Raw genomic sequence first — 16,305 nt, 5'->3', positions numbered from 1 at the left:
CTCCAGCACCTTTCTTTTCCAGATTCTCCATCCCTGCCTCCTGGAAAGCAGAACTGCTAAAAGACAGGCAAAACTGATTTTCAAACCTTCAGCAGAATCTCCTCACAAAGATTCCTATATAAAACTGTGTCCCAACACTGACAAAACTTCCTTTTTAAAAAAATTCAGAATGTTAAGTAAGCCCATACACTTTACACTAAAAATTTTAGTCTTCAAAAAATGAGTTGAAAAGAATTAAATTTTTTTACAAACAACTCTAAAAAGTTAATTTTTGTGAACAATAAACTTTTTTTTTTTAATTTTAAGGCAAATCACTGAGCAAAGAATCCATTAATATTTAAGACCTTATTCAATTTTCAAGAGCAAGAAAAGATTTTTCGAAGCCAGATTGATCTTGAAAGAGAAAAGCCACTTTTCCATTTCCCATTTTCAGTGTAACTTTCTTGTTTTAAATGGGGACTTCAAAAGGGGAAAAGTGTTCAGAACCCAAAACTCCTCTCTGAAAGAATGGACGACCCTAACAGAATTTGCTCAATATTCTCTTTTAACTTCTACTAGCACTAACAACAATAACTTGCACTCTCATATTAAAACAGCCCTCCTTTAATAAATATCAGATACATTTTGTATTTTGCCTTTTTTGTTGCTATATGCTCACCAGGTTAATTTAAATGCATCAATCAAGTCAGATTTTATAGGAAGCAATTTCTGTTAGGTCCCTTGAAAATTTAATATGATAAAAACAAGCTCAGCATTTCAAAGTGACATTAACCTTCAAGATAACATTTTGCCATTAAAAAACTCATACTATGCATATTCTGTTATTAAAAACTCCACCACTGCATGGTCAAAAATGCCAGAAAGGACAAAAACGGTCAAAATTAACAATTAGAAATCTCCTTCTGCAAGACTATGGTGTCATATGTGTTACTATCATATTGAACAAATACCAGAATTATTAAATATTTTTAGTAGGAGACAGCAATTTTTATTTTATTTTCTTTAGAGGAAAAAAAAAATCTAATTTGTCAGCAATGTTCAAAGTTTATTTCTGGCACCACAGCCCATGATGTAGAATTAAGTGTTCCACTAGATGGAGCAGGATGGCAAAGCCATCAGGAGAGCCACCTCCCCTGCTGATCCATGGAAAAGTCAATGTCCAGGGATGATAAGAATTTCAGCTTTCTTCTGTGCATTCAGGGCAGAAAAAGGGCAACACAAAACCCTCTTAGTGCTCAACAATTTCCTCCTTCCCAGCACAGAATCTGTTAACAAACACTAACCAGAAACAACCCAGCTCTCCCTCACTTCTGCCAACTTCACACTAGAAACACAAAAGTTGCTGGATGCTTGTCTGAAAATGAAAATCTTTGTACTTTTTTATTTTGTAGCAAGTGAAGTTGCAAAAAGCTCCGTGCCAAATGATCAAACATTAGTCACCTAATGCAAAAGACATCGTTACACATCAAACAAATTCACTCTGGAAACAATGGCAAAACTTCAAAGAGGCTCCTACAAACCTGGAGCTGTGCAAGGCACAGCAAAATTATCTCTCTTGTCTCTTTTCAAACAGAGCTAATTGTTGATTTACCTTTAAGTCTACCTAAACAAACAAACAAAAGAAGAACCTTACAGATTTTGTTTCATCAGATGATCTTTAAGAGATGCAGTATTAGACAAACTGCAGTTGCCATCACTGTGTGAAACAAGAAACCTTCATTTTCTTGACCATTCAACCTTATTTCAGCTTCTCCAAAAGAAGCAGAGAGAATATAAACTAACAAAGAACAGTTTTAACTACTATAATTTCAAATTTAAGCCCTGAAATTCTTGAGTACACACCACAAAAGTACCAGGAATGGTCACAATTAACTCGAGCACCTTGCCATAAAAAATCCTGAGCCACAGCATATTGCTGGATGTGATAAATAACTGCAAACATGCAGCAGGCTCTCAAAACAATACTAATTACCCAGCAGTATAAATAGCAGAAGAGAATGACTCTTCCTCAGCTATGTGCATGAAGGCACACAAGCAGAGCTCTGGTGACTGATCACAGGCTGCTCCCCATGACTGTCACTCCCATCTCTTTGTTTCCACTTAAATAAACTGCACTAGAAACCAAAGAGACAAACAGGTTTATTTCCCACCAACGATCTCTCCAACTTACTGCAACTTGTGCAGCACCTGAGGCTGACTTCTGGAGAGGATGGGCCAAGTGGAAGAGGCAGGAAATTTGGTCCTGCAGACAATAAAACTGTCCCCTCACCAAGGTTTTATTAAAACCTTTTGGAAACACCTGTAGATATTGATGTAGATATTTCACTGCAGATACTGTCTAATTGAACAGCAGTTTGTCCCACCTCTCTGAAGAGCTGATTAACAACAATTCATTATGCACCACACACTGCTTTTCCAGGGATCAGGGAGAGCACCAGGACACCAAAGCAGCCACAGAGCAATACTCACTACTGTGCACAGTCAATCAGCTGGTACTCGTTGGATCTCTCGTAGCAGGCTTTCACACCTTCATCCTGCCAGAGGGTTTTTGTGTGTTCATAAAACTCCTGAAATGGGAAAACAGCGTTATGGGAATGGGTTAGAGATGAAGAGAGTCAGCAAACAGAAATGTATCATTTCATTTTGCAATGGAGCAGATTTAACAAAAATCTTTAACCATGCTTTAGAATCTCACTACAAGTTCAGCTGGCTTTCCACGTTTGACTTCAACACTCTGTAACATTTAAAGTACTGCTTTTCAATCACTGATTGAATCAAACCATCTACTGCAAGAAGGGTTAATGTCTCATTAATATCAATTTCATTGGTAATTTAATAATCAATGCTATTTGGTAACATTTGTTCTTTAACTCATGGTGTCACTGTATTCTACATTTATGTGGCTGTCACGATTTTTTTTCTTCAATGAAACACTACTTCTCTATGATTCTTACATGAATGATAATGATAATTAAGTTTTACATGACTTTGCAAGCTAGTGAGGATCTTCAGGGACTGTACAGACATCTGTATCTTACTTAACTCTGTACCACTTTCGTAAATTTATTCTTTTACAGTGTAAAAAGACGTTGAACTACAGAAGAAAGACAGTGATAGAAGGCTAGATCATGTTTTGTCTCAGCCTTACAAACTGTAAGCCAAGATATGAAAGCAGACAGCCAAAAATGCAGTGCTTCAGTTCTGCTGAACCTGTAACACAAGCTAAGAACAGAAGCAAAAGCCCTTTTCATTCTGCATTTGAAAGATGCACTTTGGCTCCAGCAGTGCAGCACGGGACTGAACTCCTGGCCATCAGTCTAAGAGCTCTGAAGAGACTCAGAAAGAACAGCAGCAGCCTGGTGGCTGAAATCCACACAGACACCAGGGTGGGCATCCTCTCATCAACAGCCAGGGGTGTGCCTTGGCTGTCTCTCAGAGCTTTGAAGTGTTTGGGGTAAAATACTTCCATTCTGGTTTTAAAGTGGCAAATAATTAATTCTTTTAATCCAGACCAGTGCAAGACCTTTAAAATAGTTGTTGTATATATTCTGTGTCTCCCCACCCTTTTTCTTTACAGAATTTTATTTTAAAGAAGAAAAATGTGTTATTTTTGCTGCTTCAAGTTTCCTCCATCTCGTGGGATATCAGTCTCTCACATTCCTTTACTATCAATGTAGTACAAAGAAAAGGGACACATTCCAAAGTTTCACTTTGAAAAGAGTTTTAAAAAAAATTCACATTCCTGCCGGAATCTTAACTAACACCTGAACTGTAGCAGAACAGCAAATCCTTTCAATTGCATCTCAAAGATGTGTAGAGGCATCTCACATAAATTCAGTGCTGCTGATTTTCAGAGCAGCTGCTGATTCTCCTTGGCAGGTAGAAGATGCATATGTGCTTGTGTGATCACACAATTACAAATACCAATGGTGGAAGCAGCACATCAGATGCAAATTTGATTGTCCTTTTATTGCTATTAAGGATTCCCTAGCTGCACATACACAAAAATGAGAGCAAACACAAAATACACATCTAAATTTTGCTCTGATTTCTTTTAAAGAGATTGTGACGTTTATGTATGGTATTAGATGTCAGTTTGTTCCCTGCTTTTACGAACTGTTCATGAACAAAAAGATCACTTAAATTTCTTTTAGAAGTAGGTAAGAAGATTTTACTTAATTTTTAGTATTTGCAGATTGCATGACTTTGCTTTTGCTATTAAAGGAAATAGGAAATGAATCAAAATCTTAATTCCAGTCCTCAATTTTCTGTCTCCCACTGCTGGAATTATGCTCATTGGATACTTTAATTTTGAAGATTTCCAATTTCTTGTCAGTTGGAGGACTGTCAGTCACCTTCAACTGTATCCGAGCATGGTGAGGAAAACATCTTTCTAAAGGAAAAGGGAGAAGGAAGAGAAAGTAAAGGAGAGAGGGGGAATTATCTGCAATCTCCCTGTATCTGAACCAAACCCATTTTGGGGAATGTTTCTATATTTGTTTTTAAAAGTAACAGTTGTTCAATACAGAACATCATATGGCTCACTCAACTTACGAGTACAAAGCTGGGAAATTGAAAAATGGAATCAGCAATTGTACAAGATTTTTTTTTATGAAACAGCAGTTGGCTCAATGGACAAATAACTAGGCAATGATAAGCTTACAGATAAAGCAGTAAAACATTCTCCATCGCCAAAAAAATATAGATATAAAGTGAAAAAAGTCAGTGCTTTAATAAGAAAAGTCACAGCACAGTAAAGCTGCCACAAAAACTCTTCCTAATTACTATTTCTCACTACAACTATGACACTTTGGTGGAAAGCTGATGTAAAGCAATTATTTCAAAGACCTTTCAAACTCCATAATGTCTTACATTTGGAGTAGTTTCTCCAATCAGATCTTAAAATGGGATGAAAAATAAAACCAGTTCCTGGCCCAGCATAAACACATGGATAACAGAAAGCCCAGGGTTTAGTTTACCAGAACAGTTCCATATTGTTTACAAGAGTCCTCCCTGTGCTCTAAGGGCAGTTTTCACTTCTAAGAAAAGATGTGAATTACAATAATGGGATAAAGATCAGTGTTTGTGCCTTGTTAGGCCAAATTAGCAATAAAATATTTAAAACTGCCTTCTTGCCTGTCCTGCTGATCTGAACTATAACCAGCAATACTCAAGCAATCTTCTCAGTATGGTTACTAATTGTCCATCTGGGATGGAAAAAGAATTTAATTCCACATTCTTTGAACTTCTTACTGGGGTTTCAAAATCAAGATCTACAACAACCAAAAAGCAATAGATCATTACACTAAGACACAGTGGGGTTTTTTGGGATGGGTTTTTGCTGTTACTTTTGGTCTTTCTTTTTTTTTTCTTGTTTGTTTGTATTCATTGAGTTTTAAAAAGTGAACTGCATGACTTGAGATGGTCAAATATGAAGGTCTTTCATTAACACACAACCTTTTGTCTTTAGGCCACATCAAATACCTCTTCACACATGCTGGGACTGATGCTGAGCCAGCTCCCACAGCTGAAGCAGGAAGGTGCTCACCCAAGCAGAGTCAGAACCAGCCTTGCAGAGCTCAACTCTTGCTTTATTAGAAGCCTCCTTACTGTAGTGACTGATTTTGGAATTAAGACATAGTAGCTGGTTGAAAAAAACCCAGATTCTCCCTCCTCCCCAGCACACCTACACTAACCACAGCTCTGAAATAATATTTAAGAAAAGGAATAACACAAGAAATCCTCAGCATCCCATTTGAGTCATGGAATGTAGCCTGGGGCTGCTCTCAGGGAAGGCAAGTAAAACCACAAGATCTGTTATGTATTTAGGTAAAACAGGGGCTTCAGAAGCCACTAGAAAAATCAAGTTAGCAAAAGGGTTGGGTTGTTTTTTTTTTTTCTTTTTTAGTTAAATAGGTGTAATTTGTATGAGAGCTCTAAAAATAATGAGTTAGGAAACAAATTAATCAAAAGTAGCAGGAAAATTTCCTGAAAAGAAATAGCCAGAAAACTAGTCCTTACATGTCTGGTTCTTCTTTCCACAACACTGATTGATTTGCTGGCACATTCTAATATGAGAGACTCTACAGCAGCATCAACAAAGGTTTTTCTTGCTCTAGAAAAAGGAACTCCTAACAAAACAGCTAAAATGAACAAATACTAAATAACAACTTGGTTTGAGATGACATTCCACAACAAATAGGATTTGAATGTTAGATTCCAAATGATCCATAGTATTTGCAGTGTATGATCATCTTATCCATTCCTGCCCTATGCATACTTAAAATTGAAAAAAAAAATCCAAATTACGTAATTTTCCATTAAAAAAATAAAATGCTACAGTGTCACAATACACACCCAAGATCCTGTTTAAAGTACAGCTGAAGCTGTGTAAAGCAACAAAAGTCAACAGAAGTGGTGACAGGATGGCACCACCAGGGAGGTGAGGAGTGAATTCCTCCTGAGCTTTATGTCAGGACTGGAGTATTTATCCACCACCAGAACAAACCCTACACATCCCAAAACGTTCACATCACCCTGAAGAGGAGAAATCCTTGAGGAGAACACTCAAGGAAAGGAGTGTCAGTGTAACAGAGACCTGAAGAGAACAAACTGACTGGATCTGCTCAGGCAGGGGCACAGTTTGAATTCCAGGCACAATCCCCACGAACTGCTCCACTTCTGGGAAGCCATAAAAAACCCCGGAAAATCCTCTGGCTGGGGAAACCTCCTCTGGTCTTGCTTAGATAACTGAAGGACAAAGGACCACAGCTTGGTGCTGCTGAGGAAACCTCATGTCTCATGAGACCATAACACCACAATGGTTAAAAAGCCACATTTATGTGAAATGTGTTTCATTTTTAATATTTTATTTATGAGGCGACACTTTCCCCACCTACTGAAAGCTTCCCAATACCATGAGTCAATAGGCAACATTTGTAAATCACTTGCATTCACTTACAGGAATCTCTGCAGACCTCTGGAGAAAAAAAGCCAAAACGTCAGTGGAAATGTGGAAGGGATGCTTGGAAAATTGTTCTTTGTTCCAGAAAGATCTTGCTGACAAAATTCTGGATTAGAAAAGGGGCAATGCAGAGTCTAATCAAGTTTAAACCTACTTGTATTGGAAAATTTCAGCAAGCTGAATAAATGGCAGCAGGTAAACGGTGGCTTTGCTCAAAGTTAAACTACAGAAAGTGTTAAAGAACTTGGGGGCTGAGAACTTTGGTTGTTAAAAAAAAATAATCCCCAAGAGACAAACTCCAGGCCTGGGAAAAAATAAAGGAACCAAGATCTGCTTTTGAGAAGCATTCTAAAAGGATACAATACTAGTAGAAAATGGAAGAACATAACTGGACATACTGGCTACAAGGCTTTGTCCCCTCCAGATATATAAATACTCAAGAGACTTAAAAAAATCTTTATGAAGCAATGTTTTATAGGCATTAGGATGTTGGCAGGGAAAAACATTGGCACAGCCCATGCCACTGTGACACCAGACTCACAGGAAACTTAGCATGGACATGCAACATTACCTTTTCTTTGTAAAATATAATATAGGGTGGATCCTTCAACAGAACAGTTTATTTACTAATTCCAGCAAAAGTCAATGCCATTGAAAAAAACCCTACCTCCTAAAAGGTGTGTACAACCATTATACAATGTTGTGGTTAAAACTGGGATTCAATTCCCGGGCAAAGTTCACTGTCCCATGGAGCTGCACATTTCATAATAAGAGTTTTAAATAGGTCACCGACTTACAAATCAAATGATTAAAGGTCAAACCAAACCAGCTTCTAACTGTAAAACTGTCTCCTGGAGGACTTTGCTTCCCAATGTGTGCAGCTTTTAAAAGCAGCACTGGTTCCAAAGCTCTGCCAGGGGAGCAGGGCTCTGCTGCATTCCAGCAGGCAGGCACTGCAGCAAGGCAAGGGCAGCACTGAGCATTCCAGGACCAGCTGCACCAGCTGATTTTCTCCTGCCAGGACAGGTAAGTACCCACCAAAGTCATTTATTTCTCACTGCTCTGTATGAACCAAGCCATCACTCCTGACTGCACGGGCGCGCAGGGAACAGAACTCATGGCATCTTTTCATTCTCCCCAAGTTTGGGCAGGGATACCAGAATGTGTTAAATTTGTCAAATCAGACAGTTTAATAAGCCACTTACTTGAATAGGGAAACATCTGCATTCCTAATGGTGTGAACAAGTGTTAATTATTGCTTGCTATTTTAGGGCAAATACGCTGATGATATCACAAAGGAAACGCATACCTACAAATAGTTGAAGATATTCTCCAGTTACTGGCATGTGTCCAGAGCTGAATACAAAACTCTTTGGGAGAGGCCCAGTGCACTCAGCACTTCCCATAACTGAGTCAGAAATATTTTCAGCAAGGATTTAGTCTCATTATCAATAGTTTTTCATGCTTGAAAAAGAAGAATTATGCTGAAATATTCTGTGTTTCTGCTTGGTAACTTCCAGTAGTAGAAATTAAACTGGATGTTGCTGCAAGGACTGGCCAATGGAAACAGAATTCTATTTGAGAAACTTCTGTCAAGTTTGAACTCACATTATTCCCCTTTGTTAGGAGTTTCAAAACAGCACAGCATTTCAGAAATGTGCCAACACACAAATCCATACCCATAAGCTACAATGTGCCTTTGGTTAGAAGTCCTCACTAACATAACATCAAACCATTTCTCTTCTATTTCTACTTTCACAAGAAGTTTAATTGCCACAGAAACTTTATCTGTTGATACCAGAACACAGATCCTCATGCTAATTAGGGAGGAAAATTCACTTTGAATGAGAGCAGCAAGCCTGCTCCCTATATTGTCAAAATTCCTCTGCAATTTAAACCAAATAATCAGTATTTCTCTGCTTCTTCAAACTCATACATATGAGGAGTCAATTCATTAATGGATCAAACTTCCTGATAGCATAAAAGGCACAAAGAAATCGTCTACCCCATTCCAGCTCTCTCAGAGCAGTTTAGAGTGGTGGCAGAGGCAGCTCAACCATCGGCTATTTTTGGAGACTTCAGTCTAAGAAAGAAGGGTTAATAAAACTCTGAGAAATTTCCTTTGAGCCTTAAATCAGGGTTTGGAAAATGTCTTTCATACTACATCATTAGCTGCTTTTTGTTTAATGAATATATAGTAAGCTTGAACAGTCAAACCAAATGACTTTATTCCCTTACCTGGTGCCAAGAACAAACACCTGGGACTACACTAAACTCTGCTGCTTCCTTTCACATTGGAAACAAAAAACCTCTTTTTGCCAGAAACTTCCACCAACAGAAAAGGGTGTAAGATAAAACAGTTCTCATTCTAAATTTACACAGATCCCAAGGAGAGCTCACTAACCCTCCTCCAGTCTTTCTGAAGCAGCAGCATCTGTACTCACAGAAGTGTTCACAGGCTCACAATAAAGTCTACACGAAAAATGAAGCTCAAATATACTTAAAATAAATTAACTGAATGTTCTGCTTAATTACTGGTATTTCTTTATAAAAGTAAAAGACACTCTGTTTCCTGGGAGCTTAAAAAAAAAATCTTAAGTTTTACTGGAACACTGGAGAAATGTCATGTACTCTCCAAAGCCCAGCTGAAAACCCTGAGCAGTCAGGGCTGTGGCTGGATCCACTGTGATACCAGGGAGGCTCACAGGTATAATTTTATTTCATCTATGCATACACCAATATTTTGTGATAGTCTCTTACTGTGATTAAAACCAGAAAATGTTTAAGAATTTCCATATTAAATTATGCCTATTTCCTGTTTAATTCAGCTGACAGCTCTTGTATGTCAACATAAATTGAATTAATCTGTCCTTGTTCTCTAAGACTGCTCTGAGAGGAAAACAAAGAAGATGTAGCAAGAGAAATTAAGTCACGTGAACTTCTGAACCTGTAAATATGGTCTGGTAGGATGGGCATTTACTGGGTAAAAATACAAGTTCAGAACAAAGCATCAGCATTTACTTCAAATGCTAATCAAATAAATTAATAATAAAGTAAAATATAGGGGTTCTTTTACTATAATAACAACTGGACTACAGAAAAGACATGTATATAATCCCATTGCCTCAAGTCTTGGGCTGCAGATTCTCCAATTTCAGGAAATTCTTCATGGAATTTCAACAGAATTATGTGAACACCTCAGTGAAAGCACTGCAGAATTCAAAGGGCTGAAAAAAACCCCACCAAAACACTTCCAGTAAACAATAACAAAATGTGCTAGATATTCCTAGTCACTTAAGAGTAAAAAATTGCTATCAGGCATCTATCCATGTAGACAAAAATCAGAGATTTCAGGAGATTCATTTACAAATCATTAATAGTTACACGTGTTTCAATTATGAGAAACAGAAATGAAATCAAGCGGCTGCCTGCCCCACAGACCCTGTACTAGAAGAAGGCTTCAGAGGAACTCTTTAATTAATCTGTATTCAAGAATTCATTCTGCTATTAAAGGATAGGAAAACCAGCTTTACATAAGTTCCTGTTAAACTCTGATCAGGTAAACTCAATTGGATTATCTGGAAGCCCATTGAGAAGGAGCTGCTCTGTGTAAATAAGATAATACAGATTTAAAAAAGAGTAAGTGAGGATTATTTCAGAGGATCTAGCACCACATCTTTGATACTGTCTGTAAGACTTCCCACTCCTTTCTCGGAACAACATTCACATTCTTGAGGCAAAAATATTTCACATATCCACATTTCTACTAGTTTTGCACCTCAAGATGCATCTCCAAGATATGTATTTATCACTCTTTTACACATAATAAAAAATGATAAAAAGGACATTGAGGTGTCTTGCTCAAAATCATGAAAAATCTGGACAAATAAAAGCTGGAGGCCCTAATTTTCTCTCTGTGGTAAGTATCCAGACTGCACACGATATTGTGCTGACACCCAAGAAATCAGGCTCTGCCTCCCACCTTTCCCAGCTTCCCAGGGGTATCCTCACCAAAGAAAATGTTTTGCCTAATTTCACACCCCAAAATCTGTGACATTTGAGATATCCCCATGGGAAACGTCCCCCAGTGCAGTGAATATGTTTGTCATTACTTTGTAAAGCTAGTGATGCTGTCAAACCAGAGCAGCTCTCTTCTTCTGCCATGATGTATTTAGACAGGAATAATAATATATCTATCATTATACCCATCAGGGTGGTTATCTACAGGGACAGATAATTTTGTTCTGTTGCCTACATAATTAAGGAACACTTCTGGCAGCAAAGAGATCCCAGCTCTCATCTTTTCTTACTGAGACTCTATTATCTCATTACCATCTTGAAGATTTTGGTGTCAAAACCATTTTAAGGACTCCAAAGCCCCGTTCTGACCCTGCTGCAGGTTAAGGGATCACACCGAGCTCCTCCCTCTTTGTACCACACTGCCAGGTTGTAAATCAGACCTCAAAACTGATCCCTGTTAAAAATAATCTCCCCAAAATAGAAGAGAGAAGGAGTAAGGGTTACCAGGGTTATTTTTAAGCGGGGCTGGTTCAATGCTCTGGTTGACACCGGGACCCAGAGAGGTTTTCCTGGCCCGGTGTGGGTGGCACATCCCAGTGTGGAGCTCAGGGAAGGGGTGGCTGTGGGCACAGGGGATGCTGAGCTGCCTTTGAGGCTGAAGCCAGAGTGTGGTAAAGCTCAAGGACAGCACTCAAAAACCATAATAAAACCATTCAGCAGCAGAGGTAGTGGGAGATTCAAAATAACTACAATGGAGCAGTGTAATAAAACTTCAACTGAAGCCAAAAGAAGTGCAAACATCAGCATCTCTTCTGAACATCCACAACCTAGACAGCCATAGGTTGCAGTCTTCCTCTGGCATTTTGCCTTTCAACAGCTAATACTCTGATTCTACTACTTTCTGAATACCATTTTCTGAATTTAGCATGGTATTTTCAAGAGACATCTTCCTCGGCTGAAACCAGATAAATTAAAAATAGGTAGCTGTAAATCCTGCTCAGCTATTTTGAATATTTCATTAAAACCAGAGAATTATAAATGGACTGTGACCCAAAGTAAATAGGTTTTATTTGGTAGCTTGGTTCAATTGGGTTGATCATGGAGTGTGAAATGTTGATAAAATGGGAACATTTCCTTCCCTTTTCTAAAAGTAAGAGCAAAAAGAAAGGGATGAGAAGAAGGCCACTATTACTGGGGATGAAGAAAATATCCTAACCACTGTCTGGTATGCAGAACAGGAATAAAAATATCACTTTTATAACCCAGCTAACCCAACATCACCTGACATTTGAGACAGATATACAGCTAGTTTGAATTATTCAAACTACTTATGATGAGGTTGATTTTTGACATTAAAAACACACACATACAGTTGTGTCAAGCTAAATGTATCAAAGGACAATAATGATGGAAATACCATTTGGAAGCCTCAACTATAGATCTGATCTACTAGAAATTGCAATATTTTAAAATACCAACATGATTATGTGGACAGAATTCCTTCCAGTCAATACTATGTTTTGCCTTTCTCCATATGCTACTACTTGTATTCAAAAATTTAATTTCTTAATACCAACTGTGCTGAATTAATAATCTCCAACATAGTAAATTTTCAGTTTTAAAGGGGATGTTTAACCTAGCATTACACTGTACCAACATTATTTTTAACTCAAGCTGTTGTTTTTTAGGTTTTTTTAATTCAAAACAATATGGTCTACACAAATGACACACACTTCCTGTAAGTCAAAAACTGCAAAGCAAACAGATGGAGACCCAGACTAAGAAAAGAATTAGAATATCAGAATACAAAAGTTGCTCTTTGAATCCTAATTTACATGTAGAGTCAGATCCCAATATTTATCACACTGCAAAGCTCCTACATTCTTCCTGACTTTTATTCTGCCTTTCACATTACACTGAACCTTGCTGTTAGGAGACCTGCATTCCAGCTCCACCTGTTCCACGGGGAATTATAAACGCAGATTTTGGCCTCCACTTTAAAATTCATTTCAACTGCTCCTTCATGAAGATGATGATCTGGTGTAGCTGGAGAAGAAATCCCACAATCCTTGTGCTGGCCTCTATGTCAGTGCATTCTCTTCAGGAGAGCAACCCAAATTAATGTTTAGGAAAAGAAGAATGGGCATTTGAAGGGAAGCAGAACAGCCCTGTATTTAGGAGTACAGTCCTGAGTACTTGCAGCCCTCAAGGAATATCCCCTTGGGACATGAGTGTTCCTGCTCCCCACCTCATGTTCTCCCTAGAGCAGAGAAGAGCATCAAACACCACACTGAGGAAAGTATGTGCTCCAGCCAGCTGAAATGTGATTTTCCATGAAGAAAATGCAAGAGGCAGAAAGCAAGTTCTGCAGCTCAAACCAGACAAATTTATACAAGGCTATCATTGCTAAAAAATCCCCTCCCTCCTTCCCAACCAATACTCTGTGTAGGAAAAGGTTTATGAAATTCTTCCCCCAGTGTACTGGAGGAGGAAGCAGATGATGGAGATCTCCTTAGATTTAAAGCATAACCAGCACAGGCTGTCCTTTCTGCTTCCATAAAATTATTTTTTGTTCCATTAGCTTTTAACTAATCTGTAACAAAATCAAAATTATTTTTACAGTGGTACTCCAGGACTGTGATTTCTGTCCCTATGCACTGAGAGCTGGCATCTAGGGACACTCTAGATCTTTACTTGATTTAAATCATGCAATTAAAATGCAGGTTCAGTTTTCCAGGTACCAAAGGACTACAACCTACATTCAAACAAACTCAGAAATAACTTATATAATCACTGAGGGCAGAAAGAGCCAACAATAGTCCTTCAACATCTGTGGCTAATGCATCTCCAGTTTAAAACCTCAACCCTACAAACATTTACATATGAAATAGTTAATCATGCCAATGAAGTAAGCCACCAGTCAAAGTTATGCACACACCTAAACCTCTGTAGACTCAGGGCTTAAAAATTTAAGACAATACCTTTGCTCAGAGAAGAAAAACTAGTTTTATTGGAGCACAGTTATTCCTGAAGTTGTGTGTCATTCAACACCTCAAAGACTCTTCACTGAACTTGGAATTATTTATAGACCTTGTAAGTCACACAATTACACCCTGCTCTCAGTGGAAAAAAGGGAAAATTAAAAGAAATCACTGCACTCCAATTGAATGGAAGAAAAAAAAGACCTCTGAGATAGAAGATACATGGAAAATCCAGCATTTCAGTACGAGGCAGGTCACAGGAACTTGTTGCAGCATTGTTACAGATCAGAACCTGAACAGCACAAACAAGGCAGTAGGAGAGCTGTGGGCACACAGCCAGTGCAAAAGCACAGAGGGTGGAGCAAGGAACCACTGTCTTCTCTCTGAAATATTCTCCAAAAACTACCTTCAAAGCATGAATTTTTCTGTGCCCCCAGCAGGAGAGATCATCCATTAAAGCACTGAGTATTTCTGTGAATAACACTGACAAATGTCTAAATTACAGAGGTGTGAAGTTAAAAATCTCAAAATCTCAAATTTAAGATGCTTTAAGACAAAATGACAATGACTACATTTTATGTGCTCGAGAGAACCATACATCCCCTTCCACCAACCTGTCTGTGCCTGTTACACAGAAAATGATTGGAAGATTACAGTGCAGTATTTCCAATTAACTGCTAAAGTCACCTGACTTCTGCCTTGTACACAAAGCATGTGAGTTTGTTTGGTTGGTTATTTTTCTTTTGATAAAGACTGACCAAAGCAGAGAAATTCCTAGAAGCAGCAACATTTGGAAAAGGTAACTGTTGTTGGTCTCACAGACCAGCTTGTTCAATAATGTTTACATATCAAGAATTACAAACTGAATTATGAATTGCTGTGGTGCAAACTATCCCACATCTTACTGCTATTTGCACTTGCACTTTAATTTCCAGCATTTGGGACTGCTGGACACAAAATTTTGGTGTAAATAGATCATGATTTTTGATACATCATCATAATTCCTCCCCTCAGCTCCCTGGAACAGTGCACAGAGAGAGAAATACAAATTTTGAAACACTCCTGCACTACTGCAAGTAAAAGGTATTCATGGCAATTAACAAAAATATCTTCTCAGTGTTTAAGTGTTCAGTGTTTGCAAACTGTATTTTCATGGGCTTCTGCTACAAGTCTGGTTCAGATACAGGACAAATTAATCACCGTGAGTGGGCACAAAGTTGTATCATCAACTAAATAATTATCCTTTCTGCATTTACTCTGGTCTGCTGGCACCTCGAATGATTAACCAGGACTGGGAGGGCTGGGACAAGGGAGCCTCTGCAGAGCCTGGCTGACACAGTCTGAATCAGTCAGAAAACTCCACTGCTCTTCCAGAAGAGGGAAATCAGCATCATTAAACACCAGCTAATAATCATCAAGAGTGTGCTGTGTGTATCTCCACTCCTTTTGGGCAGGACAATTCCCAAACATCCAAACTTTACACCCAGCACTGTCCATCTCTGTGGCTAATTCTTTCCCCAGAGCACAAAAAGCAGGCAAGAGCCTCCATGTTCCTGAAGGATCAGCTGGAATATTCTGGCTGTGTTGCTGTAAATTTGATTAGCACTCATCAAAGGCACCTACTGCAATAATTCCCAGAGAGCAGCTCACTGTTCTGGGGAAATATTTACTACAGGGCAGTGAAATACAATCATTTGCAAGAAGGCATGGCTGCCTGTGAATTACTCACCGGAGGGAAATCGAAGTCTATCTGGTTTGCTAAATTTAAGATGTAGTCGATTCGAAACTGGTTCTCTGGATTGGCTAGTTCCACTGGAGGTGCCAAATTGCCCATTGCTGTCACTATTGTCTGCAAAGAAACACAAGTAAAATATTGCAGAGAGTGTCTAAATAGCCACCTGGAATAGTTAAAAAACAATAGCTTGTAGGTTTACCTCTATAGCTTCTTTAATATTGTTTTTAATATCCTGGATTTTCATTTTCTTCTCCCTGTAATAAAAAAGACACGTTGTTAAATTTATAACCCACAAAAGCAGAATACCTTTTTAAAACACAACATGAACTTGAAAACTATTCTATTAAAGCTGTATTGCCTAAAGTGCTTTCAGTCACAGAAGACTTTTGTAGATAGACTCATTTAAATATCTCAAAACTTTTCTACTTAAGCAGTAACATCTATTTGCATCTATTTTAAGCAGTATCATCTATTTGCATCCAAAAATCAGTGTCTAATTATGCTTTAATAAAAACTTACTACAGCCTTAGACTGGGACTAAGACATTCTGCAGAATCAAACAGATTTTGATTCATTTGAATGCAAAATACTAAACATACGTGAAA

The 16,305-nt window shown here is 38.2% G+C and overlaps 1 protein-coding gene across 2 annotated transcripts in view; it reads right to left on the bottom strand.

The window, feature by feature from the left end:
• Positions 1 to 16,305, bottom strand: part of GNAS (GNAS complex locus) — a 128,782-nt gene that overhangs the window by 31,692 nt on the left and 80,785 nt on the right. For both annotated transcript variants that reach the window (XM_039719127.1, XM_039719128.1), the window contains exons 3-5: positions 15,900 to 15,954; positions 15,695 to 15,814; positions 2,470 to 2,567 (exon numbers count right to left, since the gene is read on the bottom strand). In XM_039719127.1, the coding sequence (XP_039575061.1) occupies positions 2,470 to 2,567; positions 15,695 to 15,814; positions 15,900 to 15,954 (273 nt within the window). The remainder of the gene's footprint in view (positions 1 to 2,469; positions 2,568 to 15,694; positions 15,815 to 15,899; positions 15,955 to 16,305) is intronic.

The sequence above is a fragment of the Passer montanus genome, unplaced genomic scaffold (genome assembly GCF_014805655.1).
Source record: "Passer montanus isolate IOZ18808 unplaced genomic scaffold, ASM1480565v1 scaffold41, whole genome shotgun sequence".
NCBI classification, from domain to species: Eukaryota; Metazoa; Chordata; class Aves; order Passeriformes; family Passeridae; genus Passer; species Passer montanus.
The sequence above is the reverse complement of the archived record's forward strand: the minus strand, read 5'-3'. Positions and strand labels throughout refer to the sequence as shown.